The sequence below is a fragment of the Trachurus japonicus genome, chromosome 9 (genome assembly GCF_045865225.1).
Source record: "Trachurus japonicus isolate A0001 chromosome 9, Traja_1.0".
NCBI lineage: Eukaryota > Metazoa > Chordata > Actinopteri > Carangiformes > Carangidae > Trachurus > Trachurus japonicus.
The window spans coordinates 5,691,980-5,709,636 of NC_140915.1; the positions used below are offsets into that span (position 1 = coordinate 5,691,980).

Genomic DNA, 17,657 nt, shown 5'->3' on the forward strand with positions numbered 1-17,657 from the left:
CCCACAGACCGCTGCATATAAACGGCAGTTATAGATCGCTGTGTCCAGCTGTGATCACACAGCAATTATTACAATGTTTCCATTTTGCAGTTATCGTGCTTCTTTTTTTCACTTATTGTTTTCCTATGTGGCTATATTTATTTTTATATGAGGAGAGAGAGAGAGAGAGAGAGAGAGAGAGAGAGAGAGAGAGAGAGAGAGAGAGAGAAAGAGAGAGAGCATGAACGTGACACCGGGTGTATACGGGCAATAACTGAAAAAGGCCGGTTAGAAAAGAAAAAGGAAAATCACAGAATACAGGATAGGCTATGTCCAGGAGACTCATCGGGACGTGAGGGAGGGGGGATCGGTTGGTGGCTCAGGTAGTGATGAGGAAATTGTAAGCTGCATCTGTCAGATATACGCATCTGTCAGCTGACGTGTGCTCCGTGCAGATGTAACGGAGGTGCGCGGACACACAGATACTTCACAAACTTTATTTTGTGGGCTCAGGACAGACTAGATCATGATTAGTCTGTGTTAGATATAAAGCGCCATATATATAGCCTACTCACTCTCGTTTATAATGATTATTGAATTATAACGTAACAATAGCCTAATTATCTCGGCTGCTGTCCAGTCCGGTAATAACAGGTTTCTGTGGGCGTGGAGCCTAAACTACGTAATATCCAGGTAGAACAACTGTAAAACACTGGAGTTGATAACAAACTGACCTAGAAAAAATAAAAATCCAGTGAACAGCGACATGACTCTTGACATGAGAGCAGCACACGTGTCCAGATGCGTCACTTTCAGCTGTAGGCAGAAGTGTGTGCTGTAGGTGCAACAAGCGGTGCTGTAACATCACTCAGTCTAACCCCCCAACCACATCCAATCAAGACCCCAACACAACATAATTTGAAGAAGGACTAACACTACTAAAAATTAAATCTTATTTTTTCCACTTACAGAACTGTTTGCGACTGGAAACAATGTAATTACACGTGACGGTCTGGGAGACCGCTGTGGCGTTTTAAGGGGGATTAGAATGTTGGCGGTTCTAGTGTTAATAGATCTGAAAAAGGTGTAAATATTTTGGGTGTCTTTTTGCGTCCTAAGCAAAATATTTAGTAGCAGCAGTTTTACACTGCTTACTTACAGTTTTGATAAATGAGGCCCCTAAGCCCAGAGCCCAGACGCTCACAGATGCAGCTTCTCCACGGCTCATCCGTGGTGCTGAAGGTCACAGGTTAACTTGACAAACAAACTGCAGCATAGTTCTGTTTGTTTATCATGTGTGTCAGTTTTGTTTGCGACTTGATACTGTAGTTTAGTTGTTGAGATTAAGAACATCACTCCCTCATCAAACCGGTGATAGGCATGCTGAAAAGAAAAAAAGAGAGAGAGACGCACCTGGGTATCGCAGCTGTGTAAAAAAAAAAGAAGAAAAAAAAAAAGATGACGTGTCAGAATAGCGATACCAAAAAGTGTCGGAATACCGGCATGTCTAGATAGAGGGATGTTGTAATAGCGGGATGTCTAAATAGAGACATGTCGGAATAGCGGGATGTCTGAATAGCGGGCGGACCCCGCTGCCTGGTTTCACAATGTAACTCATTTACAGCTGGCGTCACCTTTACTTTGAAAGTCCAGTGGAGCTGGATCAGAACGGAGCGTTTGACCGGAGGGAGAGATCATGTTGATCCGCTGCTGTTTACTTTCTCTCTGAGCGTCTCCGCCTACAAATGCTCAGCTGAGGGAATACGCTGCTCACCCGTTGAGCTGAGTGTCAGGAGGTCATTTTATATGAGGCTATTTTACATGAGGCCACTGAAAAAAGTTGTACGTTCGCAGCAGGACAGATAATCAGATGGATAAAGTTGGTTAAGTTAATCATTTCACTTTGATGTGGCCATGAATACAAATACTGGTAACCTTATTGGTTCTGGTCCTTTTCTGGTTTAGTTTTGCTTTTATGTTTGTTTGTTTTCTTGCTTGTGTTGTCTTGTTTTTTCTCTGCTATTTAAAAATGTATCTACTACAATATATTTAAATACTGGTAACCTTATTGGTTCCGTTTTTTTGTTGTTTGTTTGTTTGTTTTTTTCCTCTGGTTTAGTTTAGTTTGTTCATTAGCTTGTTTGTTTGTTAGTTGTTGTTTTATGTTTGTGTTTTATGTTTTATATGGTAAAAATGCTGGGTAGCTTAATTTGGTATGTAGGACAGGCATTAATATAAGCATCATGCTTCTGCCAGTGCCTTTTCAGTCACTATTTTGTCGATAATGTTTTGTGTCGATAATGTTATTGTGTGATGCGACTGAATAAATAATTTCAATCAAAAAATGAATAACCTGAATTAATTTCAATGTTTCTCCTGTTATATGGCGTTGCCCAAACGCAAATCTTGAATAGGTCTATGCTGTTTGCACAGTTAAAAAGGTCTTTGTATTGTCTTTGGAATATGAGATTACAGCACACCCAGTCTCGTTTTCAATAAAACACACACTCGCGTTCTATAATTGCGATCAGTGAAATATATGAAAACAATATAAAACACAATTTAACATGACAGAACTTGTTGCTCTATAGTTTATTTTGTTTTGGATAAAGCTTCGTATTTATAACCAGCGCTATGTAGAGCTGTCAGAAATTAAAAGCAGCCTCCTCTCTTCGTCATATTTGCAGCAACACTGTTGCTTCAGGCTGCGATCAAGCTTTTTTGTATCGCTCTACTCTCTCCATTAAAACAACCTGCTGGTCTTGGCTGAAATCAGCCCGTTGTCGCTCCATTTCGTGTGGAAGTAGAATCATATGACGCCAAACGCCTCCTTTGATGTGAACACGCACAGAGCATGAAGCTGAGAGTCGGACTTAAAGGTGTTCAGAAATGGCCGTTTGTCCTGTTTGTCGCGCCTCCTTCCACAAGTTTTCACGAGTTGCCGCACGAGTTTACCATGTTACAATGTTTGGGGCGAGACCGCGCTCGGTGTGTGTGTGTGTCTCAGACCTTTGACGGATCCAATATCAGTGGCTGATGAATCGTGAGCAACGTGACGCATAATTAGTGCACCTGTATTATCCAATGCAAAAAAAAAACTACCCTCTGGCCCCGTTTATACGTACCTGGTTATATTTAAAAACGGAGACATTAACCATCGTTTGCACCCTCCGTTTACACGCAAACGGAGAAAACGCCCCTGAAAACGATGCTTTTTAAAAACTCCAGCCAGGGTGGAGATTTTGGAAAACTCTGTTTTCACGTTTGCATGTAAACAGAGAAAAACGGAGATTTGGGTAGCCGACGTCAGACTCTGACGTCTAACCGTAACCATATTACATAACTTAATAAAATAAATAAATAATAATAATGATAAAATGTAATGCAGACTGATGTGTTCATTATAAAACATTTATTTATTGATGTGACGTTAAATGGGGTGATTTCTGTACAGAGTCCCGAGGCTGAGCTGCTCTTCTGTCCAGTAACAGTTAACACACATGAAGCTTCACTTTTCATTCAAACAAGCTGCTACTGCCACAACTGTTAGATTTCATCAATGAGACCAACATTTATCTCCTAAAAATAATTTAACCAGCCGGTGGTAAACCTCTAAAAACCTGCGGGTAAGTTAATTAGCGATAGTTTTGTCACACGGGAGGACGACAGAGGCTGGCCGACCGAGCAGCATTGCAGAGCGGACACTGTCTCTGTGATGTCCCGGTCGTTGCTCCACAGGTGGAGCTTCACTTCTCCGGAAAAAAAAAAAAAGCTTCACCTCTCCGAGAAACATCGGAGCAAACTACTAAACAGCCGTCATCTGGATAAACTGGCCGTATATTTGGCATCTAAACAGTTACTTTATCGCATGAAAAAATATTAAAACTTTACACACAAGGAGGGCAAGTGATGTTGTTGTTGTTGTTGCTGCTATCAGGTTACTATGCGGGATCATGTGCGGGATTCTGATTGGCTAACGTGGGCTTGAGCTTCTTGCTACACTGCCACCTACAGGTTTGGCATGCTCTTGACGGCATATATACACGGGTTAGTGTAAACGAAACGTTTTCTGAAAACGGACTGGTGTGCACGCAGTGTTTTTTATAAACGGAGAGGGTGAAATGTCCGTTTATGAAAATAGCCGGGCACGTGTAAACGCAGTCTCTCTCTGTTGACCCAGACTTAGCCACACGTGCACGGACTCCTTGGCATCAAACTCGTCGAGACCCCCCCCCCCCCCAAAGAAAGAAAAAAAAGAAACTATGGATAAACAATCAATCAATCAATCAATCAACAATCATTTCCGTTTGGGAGCCTCAGTGCAGCGCTGTCCTGCAACGCGAGTCAACCTGCTTCGTTGCCTTGTGACGATTTGAGTACCGCTGCTGAGAGAGCGTGAACATATTATGGGATGTTTAAGGTTTGTAGCGAGCCACTGAAAAAAAATATCGCGGGTGACGTTCAGCACATACACACACACACATGCGGGTCGCCGGTCTGTGTGTCTCCTGCTGTTTCACACGGAGCTCTGCTGTGGAAAGACGTCTCCTCCGAGAGAAACGAGGTCCGCCCCGCTATTCAGACATCCCGCTATTCCGACATGTCTCTATTTAGACATCCCTCTATCTAGACATGCCGGTTTTCCGACACTTTTTGGTATCGCTATTCCGACACATCACCTTTTTTTTTTTACACAGCTGCGATACCCACGCGCGTCTCTCTCTCTCTTTTTCTTTTCAGCATGCCAATCACCGGTTTGATGAGGGAGTGATGTTCTTAATCTCAACAACTAAACTACAGTATCAAGTCGCAAACAAAACTGACACACATGATAAACAAACAGAACTATGCTGCAGTTTGTTTGTCAAGTTAACCTGTGACCTTCAGCATCCACGGACAGCGCTGCGGAGAAGCTGCAGCTGTGAGCGTCTGGGCTCTGGGCCTCATTTATCAAAACTGTAAGTAAGCAGTGTAAAACTGCTGCTACTAAATTTTTTGCTTAGGACTACGGCGAAAAGACACCCAAAATATTTACACCTTTTTCAGATCTATCAAACTGTGCGTGCACAACTATCCGCAATTTATCTTTGATAAATCAAACTGGATCCAAGAATGGTGCGCACGTGAACACACCTCATATTCCGCCCCCGGAATGCCCAGACACAACCATATAGCATGTGCATATTAACTAGCCATGTGCACTCTGTGGAGCGGCTACAAAGTGACAACTAAGACAACGGGCGGAGGGCGGGGGAAAGAAAGCGAGATACATGGCATCGGGCAATAAATCAGTCAGAAAAATGATCTTGCATTTGCAGGATACAATAAAAACAAAAACCTCCCAAATATCAACAAAAGGGAGCAGAAAGATCAATAATCTTATGTAATCTGCCCCTTTATCCCAGAAAATCTTTTTTTTTTCTTTTACCTATGTTAAAACAATGTAAAGCAGGACGATAGTTACCATTACTTTGAACGCCTTTCCACTACACAGTTACAGCTCTACTGGACTCGGTTTAGGTCATTTTCCATTGCAGCTGAGTCCTTCACAGTTCCTCCTCAGGGCCGCGTTGTCTCACTCTTTATTCTCTCGTCAGCTCCAAACACACGACACGTGCACCTCGTTGACTCAGGTGACAGGATAATAACAGTCTCAGTAGCCTATGTATTTGTGTATGAGAAACTGTGTCTCAGATGAAAAAAAAAAAATCAGAAGGACACGTCTGACTATAATGTAATCAATGTCGGAAAAGCGGAATGTTTGAAAAATAGTAAAGTGCCGCTACTCCGACAATGAAAAAAAAAAAGTCGGAATAGTCGGACGCTTGAAAAGTAATGTTAATGCCGCTATTCCGACAATTAGAAGTCAATGTCGAAATAGCGGCATGTAACCAATAGAAACACCTTAATTTCTTTAAAAATCTCTCAAATATCGCTAAAACATTTTTACGCTCTCATGAGGTGGTTTTTCAGACTTATCGATATAAACGTGTATCGTAAAAGTGCCATGGAAACACTTATTTTGCATTTACACGTGACTGGAGGGGACAAATGAACCACATGTTTTTTGGCATTGCATTGCTGATCTGGGCATTGTTTCTCAATAAATTATAAAAACCTTTCCTATCATTCCCCTTTTCCGTGCATGGTTTAAGTAGATTGGCTCGCATCCACGCTCCACTCGCTCCTGCGCCGAAATGTCCCCTTTATGTCACATAAACCTACCCGGCTGTGTGGACACAACCACCGCATCAATTCGCCAACCGCATCTATTTAAACTCAGTCACTTTGCTTTGTTCTTTTGCCCTGATGAAGACCTCCAGGTCCAAACGTTGGCCGTGTCTGTTCGATAACACAATAAATTATAGGCCTATAGGCCTATTTAACATCAAGGCTACGAGTGTGCGGCATCACTTCTCTAAGTTCGTCGTTCTTGTTGTCAGCACCTCATCAACGCTGGTGTACCTTATTTGTGGCCGCAGCCGACAGGTTCACCAGTAAATTGACCCTTCGCGTAAGCCCCGCCCCCTTGGTTACTGTTGCTACGGCGGGCAAGCTTTCACTCCCAGCCATGCTCCTGGCAATATTTGGTATCGATTTCAAAGGAAATATCAGCAAATTTCTGGATAAACTGTTCTGAGATAATAGAGAGAAGAAGTCACAAAGATCATTCATAGTTTTCAGTGACGTGACTCACGCAGGAGGATAAAACATCTGTTCAACGACACGACTGGACAATGTACAGAGCAGCAGTAAGGACTGGTAATTTTACCGTCTATCAACCCACGAAGACTTAGGTCATCTCACTGGTCATGAAACGTTGTCAAACTGCAAGTTTTGGGGCGATTGTGAACCACATACAGCTTTGGCTGCTGTTTTTTTTCTCCCACCGCTGTATCAGTCAGTGAAAGCAGTCCCTGCCTGGAGGATCCCTCGCCTAAAAGCCCAGGTAAAAGCCCTAAAAGTACAGCTGTCATTTCATATGGTTATCCCCATATTTACACTTGCTCAAGTCGAAAAAAAAGTCCGCTCGTATCTGAACATCTCTATATTGCTGCTGCCGCCGCCGCCACCGCCGTAGTAGCAGCAGCAGCAACAACATCCTTCTCTACAAACAAATGTTTTTCGTTTTTAGTCTCAAAATGTGTCCACAAAAGCAAGGTAATGACTCACTGCGGAAAGCTTGCCAGGCCTATAGTTACGGTTGCTAACGTAGGATTGGACAATAGCCGTTTGTGGGAGGAGTTGGCGAAGGGTCAATTGTCCATGATGTTGAGTGTCAACTGTCGTCATGGATACATTCACGCTCTCTTATGACGTAATCTCATGGTGCACTACTCCTCTAACAAATAATTGCAAAACAATAACGAATGGAAACTGGCAAAAATTTGCATTTGCTTTTTGCACATTTTGACAAAATCCGCTCTTAATTTTGATACATTTGGATGGAAACCCAGTTAAAGCAGAAGTGAGTGATCTGGTCGTTTTCGCTAATGCTGCGTTCCAGGCAGGCTTTTGAAATCGTAAATTACAGCTTCAAGTCACAACTTACGACTTTGTAGCGTTCCAGGCAACCCACTCGTGTTTTTCCGACCTGTTTTACCGGTGAAAGTCACTATAACGGCCACTCGTAACTTCCGACCCGTGAACTCGTACCAGATCGAACTGGTACCACTTCACAGGTCGGAAAAATACGAGTTTCCTTGAACGCACCATAACAGTCCTCGTCGCTACGTCACCACATTCACGGCGTTCCTTGGCTGCACACACAGCCCTGCATGCCGTTCTCTCTCCTCATTGGATAAAAACTGTAGGATACGATAAATGTTTTCTCCTCGGCTCAGAGCAGAGCAGAGGGACTGACAAACCCGTGTTTCAGTCCAAACACTCTATGTAAGTGATTGCTGTGGAAAGATAGAACTATTTAAGACTTATATTAATACAAATATATCACTCACTTCTGCTTTAATGTCACTGCACGCTGTCCTGCGATGAACTAAATAAACTAAAGTATGTGCTCCACGCGTACTTTCTGCGGTTTTCTGTTTGTTGTGCAGTTGAATGTGTACACCATGTGCAATATGCTTTGTGTGTATGTATGTGTACATGTGTATGTGAATATTATGTGTTTTCTCTTTTGCCGTTGTTCTTTCTCTTTTGTTGTTGTGTTTTCTCCGATTTGCTGTTGTTTTCTGATTTGCCATTGTGATTTGCACTTCAGGGCCACAGTATTGTCCTCACAGCCTCATCATGTTTTTCCATCAGAGCTTCAAAATCTTTCATGTATTTCTGTTTGAACTCACTGAATTCTTCCGCCTGTTTTCTGGCCTCCTCTTCATATTTACTTTTCATGTCTTCTATTTGTTTCTTGTATTTGTTTTCTAGTTCTTTTCTTTCCTTCTCCTCTTCTTCTCTTTTTTTTCGATCTTCTTCTTTCCTTCTCTTTTCAGAGTTTTCTCTTTCTTGTTCATATTGCTCTTGGAGTTTTTTCAGTTTTTGTTGCTCCTCCTGTCGTCTCTGTTCATCTTCTTGCTGACGTTTTTCCCACCCCACTTTTCTTTCCTTCTCCCAGTTCTCTTGTTGTTCTCTCATCTCCTTTCTGCTCTGTTCCAGTTCTCTGTCAATACTTTCCTTTTCCTTTGATTTAAATTTTATTTTTTCCTCCAGATCATTAAGTTTTTGTTCCCATTCTTGTCGATGAATTTCTTCCTGGTTTTCCTTCCTCCTGTCTTCCTTCGCTCTCTCTTCCTGTTCTTTCTTTCTCTGCTGTTTTTCCTTCTTTATCTTTTCCTCCATTTCCTTGAGTTGTTCTACTTTCAGTTTTCTCTCTTGTTCAATTTCTGCTCTCTGTTCTTCCATTCTTCTGTTCATGTCCTCCTCATTTTTTCTTCTTTTTTGATCTTCTACTTTCCTTTTCTTTTCAGAGTTTTCTCTTTCTTGTTCATATTCCTCTTGGAGTTTTTTCAGTCTTTCTTCCTCCTCCTGTCGTCTCTGTTCATCTTCTCGCTGCCGTTTTTCCCACCCCTCTTTTCTTTCCTTTTCCCAGTTTTCTCGTTGTTTCCTCATCTCCTCTCTGCTCTGTTCCAGCTCTCTGTCCTTTTCCTTTGATTCAGATTGTATTTTTTTCTCCAAATCGTTAAAATTTTGTTCCCACTCTTGTTGTTGAATTTCTTCCATTTTTTTCTTCCTCCTGTCTTCCTCCTCTCTCTCTTCCTGTTCTTTCTTTCTCTGCGCATTTTCCTTCTTTATGTTTTCCTCCATTTTCTTGAGTTGTTCTACTTTCAGTTTTCTCTCTTTTTCAATTTCTGCTCTCTGTTCTTCCATCTTTCTTTTCATGTTCTCCTCCTCTTCTTTTCTTTTTCGATCTTCTTCTTTCCTTTTCTTTTCAGAGTTTTCTTTTTCTTGTTCATATTCCTCTTGGAGTTTTTTCAGTTTTTGTTGCTCCTCCTGTCGTCTCTGTTCATCTTCTTGCTGACGTTTTTCCCACCCCTCTTTTCTTTCCTTTTCCCAGTTCTCTTGGTGTTTTCTCATCTCCTCTCTGTTCTGTTCCAGCTCTCTGTTTATAGTTTCCTTTGACTTTGATTCAGATTTTATTTTTTTCTCCAGATCATTAAGTTTTTGTTCCCATTCTTGTTGTTGAATTTCTTCCTGTTTTTTCTTCCTCTTGCCTTTCTCCTCTCTCTCTTCCTCTTCTTTCTTTCTCTGCTCATGTTCCTTCTTTATCTTTTCCTTCATTTCCTTGAGTTGTTCATCTCTCAGTTTTCTCTCTCGTTCAGTTTCTGCGCTCTGTTCTTCCATCCTTCTTTTCATGTCCTCTTTTTCTTCCTCATGTTTTCTTTCTAGTTCTTCCTTCTCTCTCTTCATCTCTTCTTCCTTCTCCTTCAGGATCCTCTTCATTTCTTTCTGTATTGTTGCTTCAGCCTCTTGCAGCATCTCATTAGTGTAGCAGCTTCCTCCGTTTGTCTTCACCATGGTGTCGATCTTCTTTATCAGCTCTTTGACTTGTGAGTGATTTTGTTTATCATAGTTATTAAACACATGGTATCTTCCTCCACAGTCAGAGATCAACTTCTTAAAGGAAGCATCACATTCTTTTTCAATGTACTCTTCAATGGTCTGCTCCTCGTTTTCCAGTTTATCTCCTCCAGTTAACAGAATGATGGTGAACTTTTCTGAATCCTTTCCAAATCCTTCCTTGATGAGTTTCAGTGTCTCCTTCTCCTCTGGTGTGAATCTTCCGATCTGTAACACCAACAGGAAGACATGTGGACCTGGAGCCAGAAGACTGATACATTTCACCATCTCATCATTAACCTCTTCATGGGACAAGGTTGTGTCAAACAGACCAGGAGTGTCGACCACAACAACAGAACGACCGTCCATGTCACTCTTAGCTTTCTGACAAAACCTGGTGACTGATGTTTGACTTGATTTGGCTGTAAACTCTTTTCTTCCCAGAATGGTGTTTCCTGTAGAGCTCTTTCCACAGCCCGTCTTCCCTATCAGCACAATCCTGAGACAGTCTGGACTCAGAGTCTCTTCATCACCTGCAACATGAGAAAAACGAGTGAGTTTACATGTTAATCATTGATAAACTATAAACCTGTACTGTTTATATTGATAATACAATTTCTAAACAGCAACAGGGCAGAGAATGCATCTAAACTTCAGTGAAGCACTGACCTGTGTCCACAGTCTTTGTCTTAAGGTCCTGGAGTTCAGCCCGCAGTTTTAAGATCTCATCCTCTTTCCCGTGTGCAAATGTTTTTATTGTGTAGCTGTGTGTTTCATCTTTGTCCAGTCTCATCTTGTCCACAGTGTCCAACAGCTCATGGATCTGCTGTTTGTCCTTGATGTTGACAACAACAGATCTTCCTCCACATCTCTGACAGAGCTCCTGGATGTCTTTGCTTTGAGTTACCGAGGTAACATCATCTGGAGCTGTAGGATCTGACTCCACAGTGAACATGATCATGGTGAAGTCATTGACTCTCCAGCTGAATGTGTTCTGGATGGTTTCTAACTCTCCTTTGTCTTCATCAGTGAGGGGACCCACAGGTAGGACCAGGATGAAGCCATGGACGCCCTCAGGATCACAGAGGGAGATACACCTGAGTGATTCCTCCATCACTTCCTCCTGAGGTTTTCCATACAAGGCAGGAAGCTCCACCAGGGAAACCTGACGTCCACACACCTCTCCCTGATGTTTAACACACACTGATGAGTTGGAGACTGAATGAAGCTCTGTCTGATCCAAAATGGCCTTTGCAGCTGAATTCTTCCCTGCTCCTCTCCTCCCACACAGAACCAGGTTTAGAGCTGGTTTCATGGGGTCACTTTCATTTGATGTTTCTTCAATCTTCTCCATCAAGGATCTATAGTTGTCTTCTGACATCCTGTATTGTCTTCCTCTACAGTCTTGAAGGAGTTTATTAACAGTGACACTCATTTCAGTCTCATCATGTGTTAGGACGACCATCAAGTGTTTAAAAGCATCTTGACAAAACAAACGCAGAATTAAGTTCAGAGTTTTTCTTTTCTCCTCAGTGAACTCAGAAGGCTTCACCAACAGCAGCAGAACATTTGGTCCAGGAGAACAAAGAGACACACACTTCTTCACTTCTTCTCTCATCATCTCCTCAGTCAGACTGAACATGTCTGGAGTTTTCACCACTGTTACTGGTTTTTCTCTCCACTCTCCACAGGAGGCCACACACTGTCTGGTTGGGGACTTTTTGTCATGAAAAACTTGGTCCCTGATGATGAAGTTCCCAAGTTTTGTCTTTTTGTCTTCACTTTTCCCCTGCAGCCCAGTCATGAGACCAGACGCTGAAACACAACAGAGACAAATATAGATTCAGTGCACAGACAAGTAATCTAGGAGGCCACATACTGTCTGGTTGATAACTGTTTTTGGTGAAAAACCTGGTTTCCAATAATTAAATTACCAAGTTTTGTCTTTTTGTCCTCACTTTTTCCCAGCAGCACAATCCTGAGAGAAGATGCTGAAACACAACAGAGACAAAGACATATTCAGTGCAGAGTTATGCTGAAACAAACTTGCCTTCATTACGAGGAAGTATTTTGAGTGCTCCTCATGCTCAGTCAGTCACTTTAGTCATAACTCAGTAAGCAAGCATCAAACATGACAAACACTAAACACACTGATTTCCACTGCTGTACAATACAGTATTCATCACCCCCCAAAACAGGAGAAAATGGTATCGTGAAAAAAAGAGAAAAAAGGGGAATAAATACCATTACAAAATCATATTGTGTAAAATATTTACATTAAAAAATTCTTTAAAGGGATATTCCGGCATAAATTTAATCCATGATCCATGGTCTAATGCACCGTGACACCGAGTTAGACCCCCCCCCCCCCCCCCCCCCCCCGGGGGGAGAAAATCTGCTGACTGCCAGCTTCTCTAGTTGTAGCTACTTAAGCAAAGACCGCACAATAACAAACAGCGCAGTCTATTTCTCCACATGCAAACCACGATCAGCAAATGCCGCTGGACGGAACAGTAAAAACAAACAAACTGTCACAAACGTCACCATGACGTGAGTTTACCGTCGCGGCAGACCGCAAAAGTTAAAATATTTGAACTTGGGACGGCAAAATACGAGTTTCCTTGAACGCACCATAACAGTCCTCGTCGCTACGTCGCCACATTCACGTCCCTTGGCTGCACACACAGCCCTGCATGCCGTTCTCTCTCCTCATTGGATAAAAACTGTAGGATACGATAAATGTTTTCTCCTCGGCTCAGAGCAGAGCAGAGGGACTGAGAGACCCGTGTTTCAGTCCAAACACTCTATGTAAGTGATTGCTGTCGGAAGATATAACTATTTAAGACTTATATTAACACAAACATATCACTTACTTCTGCTTTAAGTATCAAAAGTATCTTGTGAAAAAATATACTCAAGTATCAAAAGTACAAGTACAAGTACAAAGTATTTAGCATAAAAAGAAGCAAAACAACCACTTGTTTTACTTGTGTGTTGTTTTATTTCACTTTCAGGTGAATAGATGTGGGGCCTCATTTATCAAAGAGGGTGTAAAACTGCTACTAAATATTTGCGTACGGCGAAAAGACGAAAATGGCGTACACCCTAAATATTTACACCTTTTTCAGATCAATCAAACTGTGCGTACGCACAACTCTCCGCAATAAATCACACAGGACTCAAGAATGGTGCACACGTGAACACACCTCTTACTCCGCCCCCGGAACGCCTATATACAACTATATATGGTCAGCACGTGCATATTTAATTAGCCATGTGCTCTCTGTGGTGCAGCAACTTTTGTGACAACAAAGTGACAACGGAGACAACGGGCGGAGGACGGGGGAAAGAAGCGGAACTTCTCCGCTTCTCCGAAAGCAGATACACGGGCAATAAATCAGTCAGAAAAATTATCTTGCATTTTAATAAGCTACTATAAAAACAAAAACCTCCCAAATCTCAACAAAAGGGAGCAGAAAGAAGAAGAATCTTATGTAATCTGCCCGTTTATCCCAGAAAATCTTTTTTTTTTTTTTTTTACCTAGATGTTAAAACAATGTAGGAAGCAGGACGATAGTTACCATTACTTTGCACGCCTTTCCACTACACAGTTACAGCTCTACTGGACTCGGTTTAGGTCATTTTCCATTAGGCTACAGCTGAGTTCTTCACAGTTCCTCCTCAGAGCCGCGTTGTCTCACTCTTTATTCTCTCGTCAGCTCCAAACACACGTGCACCTCGTTAACTCAGGTGACAGAATAATAACAGTCTCAGTAGCTGCAGATCAGTGTGCGCTGCTGCCGATGTGTTTTTAAACTTGGATGGTTTGATCCTTGTCGGACGTCACACATAGCCTAATCAAAAAAGCAAAATCCACAATCCGCTCTGTTTATCAATTAACATAGAGCCTAGTGTTATTATAGAGCGGGTTGGATTGCCAGCATCAACGGCCCACCACTACCACAATTACTTCAAAAAATCCTACTGTGCTCTTCTAAATGTACTCCGCTCCTCTCTCCCTCTCACACTGCAGTTCTCTGACTCAGCAACGGTGTCGCCAATTCCTCCTGTTCCTCAAAAAAGGCGTAAATCACGGTACGCCAGGGTCAAAATGGGTGTAAATGTCCGCACTTTTCCCCGTCAGGTTTTGGCTTGATAGATCCCAAATTTGGCGGAGAAAAGTGCGTACGCACAAAACGAGGGGAAAATGGCGTAAAAAAAGGTGTATCCACAATGATAAATGAGGCCCCTGATGTGGAATGATAAAACCAAAAAACACCTGAACATGTAGAGTGAGTGAATCAAGTGTCTTGTGTCTGCCTGATGTGGTATATTGATGTGTTGATGAAAAGAAGGGATCACCGCCGACACGTCTTCACTTGTACACTACACTGAGAACATAACTATAAAGCAAGCGTCTGTCTGTGTCTGTACCATATATGACCATTAGTGGCCCGGGCGTTTAATATGCTCAATCAACTTGGAGCCCAGGCGTTTATAAGAACCAGGCCGGTATTTGCAACAGGCATGCAGTGGTGCGCGGTAAAAACGAAACTTATCAATCGGCGAATGAGAGTGATCGATCCTGTTACATATTGAGGATCTTTGGAGCCGTCAGCGGCCACAGCTCTCAGCAGCAGCAGCAGCAACAAAAAATAATAATAAATGATATAATAAATAATAAAATCCAAAAAATATACTTAAAAAACTAAACAAAAACGGTTTAGAGCAGTAGAGTATCTTTGATGCTAGCACCTCTGTTTTCTGTCTTCTCCCTCCCACAACAACACAACTTTTCCTCCGGTTCCTTAATTTGGTCTGAAAACAGCGGTGTTGGGCTAAATGAAATCAGCCCAAATGACAAGTAAACCAAGGGGGCGTGACATGACGCCTCTCAATCATTGACCCTGCGTCAGCCCGCTGCTGATTGGTCAGAATCGGCCTGTGGGCTGAACAAAGTTAGCCCAAATGGTCGGCAAAGGGCGGGACATAATGGGACATAAATACCAACATACATGTCAATTTGCTGTGTCCACACTGTCTGCTGCTCTCACTTAGGTAGACAATGTTCTACTGTGTGCATGTATTGTCCCCCCAGCGCAATATAACAGAACATCAACAAGTCAGTATAACTGCAGGTTCATGTTAGAAACAATATAATCATAACAAAAGACATGTCTTACCATGTTTCTCCTCTTTGAGCCTTCTGAGGCTTTTCATCTCCTCTTCCTTCTGCTCCAGTTTCCTCTCAGCAGTTTCCTTTTGCTCTTTTACTGACTGAAGAGTTTTTTCTGTGGCTTCTTGTTTTCTTCTCAAATCCTGTCGTAGAGCTTCTTCTTGTTTTTTCCATCTCTTTTCATCTTCTTCCTGTTCTCTCCTCCTCTCCTCACGGTCCTTGTTGATGCATTCATCTTTCTCCTTCAGCTCTTTCTCTCTTAGATTTCTCTCATGTTCAATTTTTTCTTTCAGTATTTTTAATTCTTCCTCATGTTTTCTCTTCATATCCTCCATCTCTTCTTCCTTCTCTTTTCTCATCGTCTCTTCTAGTGTTTTTGTGAGTACCTCTGTGTTTTCAGACATCTTAGCTCTGTAGCACCTTCCTCCATTTTTCTCCACCATGTTCTGGATCTTGGTCAGAAGCTCAGGGACTTGTGTGTGGTTTGTTTTGTCTTTGTTATTAAAGACCTGATATCTTCCTCTACAGTCGTTTATTAGTTTTCTGACAAATGGATCAGAAGCTTCAATGTAGCTCTCAAACGGCCGATCATCCAGTTCGTCTCCTCTGGTGAATATGATGATGGTGAAAGCTCCTGATTTTTGACCAAAATATTTTTGGATCAGTTCCACAGAGTCTTTCTCCTCTGGTCTGAAGTTCCTGATCTGCAGAACCAGTAAGAACACATGAGGTCCAGGATGAGAGAGTCTCACACAGTTCTTGATATATTTTCTTAGTTTCTCTGCAGAGATGTTTGGATTCGGCAGATGTGGAGTGTTGATGAGGACTATTTGTTTCTCCTTCCATCGTCCACTTTCTCTCTGACAACAGTCTGGTTCTTCTTCAGTGTTGAACTTGGTCTCTCCCAGGATGAAGTTTCCCACTGAACTCCTCTCAGACCAGCTGCTCCCCAGAAGAACAACCCTCAGCTCAGACACTGAAGAGAGAAACACAGAATCAGAAAATAAATCTTTACATCAGAAGCATCTTTCTCACATCATCTCTTACAGAGGAACTATGTAAGTCCAGTCGATTTTCCACTGTTTTGCTAACCCTCCTCTCAGCCATGTGCATTTGTTTACAACGAAGCTGGTGAGAAATCAATCAACAGAGCGGTAGATAACGCTATATATATACAATGTTACGACGTGTATATTTGTCTAGTTTAATCTGTCATAAACAAGAGATTACGGGTTACGGGGCGCGTTTGTGAGGCGGTGCACAGCGACGAGATCTGGACTCATTGCAAAGTTGTTTTTCAGCCAAGAGACGCAATAAGTGACACGTGGAAGGCAGAAAGTTCTCATAACAGTTCATCTTTACCTGACAAAAACACCCCTTTGGGGCCAGTTGTCTCAGAGCTTTCTTTATGCCTGATTGTTGGTCTAAAGCAAACAAGTATGTGCATTATATGCCAAAGCTATATAGTATATTGTTATACTATACAATATACTATTTTTTCGCTTAGTCGATTAGTCTAACGATTAATTTTTTGACTAATCTAACGATTAATTTTTGGTTGACGATTAGTCATTTACAAAAAAAACACTTCTGAACACTTCTCTTATTTAAATTCTTCAGATACTCTTTCTGGTGTGCATTCCTCTTCATAATCTTTTTTTTTGAGGGAAAAAAACTATGCCACATCAGTTTGCTTTAACCTGGAAAATAGACAGATAAAGCAGAGTGCACACTGAAATATTAGCACAATGATTTTGAATAGGCACATTTATTTAGTATAGTCATGGAGCAGACCAGTGTTTCCTCTAGGATGTTTTTTAAATCGGGGGTGCAGGACAAGACAACACGAAGACGTGTTTACATCTATGGATACATAAAGCAGCGGAACAAGTGTTTCCCCAGGTTTGCGAGGAGACTGCGTCAGGTCGTCTCATCGTCCGATGAGGGAGGGGGTCGTGGGGGGGTCTGCGATTGGACCGTATGAGTTTCGCTTTTACCGGTGCACTGCTGCATGCGCCCTTCGCTCTGTGTGTGTGTAGAGAGAGCGTCAATAACGGTGAAAGAGCGCTATGCGGAGATGAATGAACGGAATGATATTGCAGCTTCAGGTGCTTGTTCATCGCCATGGTGCTGCTGTGGTACAGCATGTGTTTTTCTGCTGCACGTGTTACAGTCTATGGTTCACAACCCGACGGTGTGTTGTACCTGTCGACGTATTTACGTCCATAGATATATAAACGTAGATGCCGCATTCCATACTGCCGAACAGCGCCACCATGCGTCTGCTGGCCGCCATGTTGTGCAGGGCATAAGTTCTAAAGGACTGCCGTTCTAAACGCTGTAACCATGGTTGTAACCCCAGATTTTGATTAAATCTATTCACAGGCGTCATTTACGCTGGGGACGTTAACTACATTATCCTAGAAGCAGCTGAAACAGCGCGCACGGCGCAGAGCTTCCTGTACGCCGGAGCCAACTCACAACAACG

The 17,657-nt window shown here is 42.3% G+C and overlaps 2 protein-coding genes across 2 annotated transcripts in view; both read right to left on the minus strand.

Annotated features, from left to right (window-relative positions):
- The window catches only part of LOC146980788 (GTPase IMAP family member 8-like), a 49,390-nt gene extending 31,925 nt beyond the window's left edge, over positions 1-17,465 (minus strand). Inside the window, exons 1-2 of the mRNA XM_085788007.1 lie at positions 17,375-17,465; positions 15,177-16,145 (exon numbers count right to left, since the gene is read on the minus strand). Coding sequence (XP_085644133.1) covers positions 15,177-16,145; positions 17,375-17,465 — 1,060 coding nt within the window. The remainder of the gene's footprint in view (positions 1-15,176; positions 16,146-17,374) is intronic.
- On the minus strand, positions 8,197-11,875 carry LOC146980791 (uncharacterized). Its single transcript, XM_085787936.1, has 2 exons — positions 10,663-11,875; positions 8,197-10,526 (listed from the first exon to the last, which is right to left on the minus strand). The coding sequence occupies exons 1-2, from the start codon at positions 11,795-11,797 to the stop codon at positions 8,197-8,199; spliced, it is 3,465 nt and encodes a 1,154-aa protein (XP_085644062.1). The 5' UTR covers positions 11,798-11,875.
- Positions 17,466-17,657: the final 192 nt, after the last annotated feature.

Coding starts and splice junctions, on each gene's coding strand:
- LOC146980791 (XM_085787936.1), bottom strand. CDS start 11,797: ATGACTGGGCTGCAGGGGAAAAGTGAAGACAAAAAGACAAAACTTGGG. Junction 10,527..10,662: donor GACAAAGACTGTGGACACAG/GTCAGTGCTTCA, acceptor CTCATGTTGCAG/GTGATGAAGAGACTCTGAGT.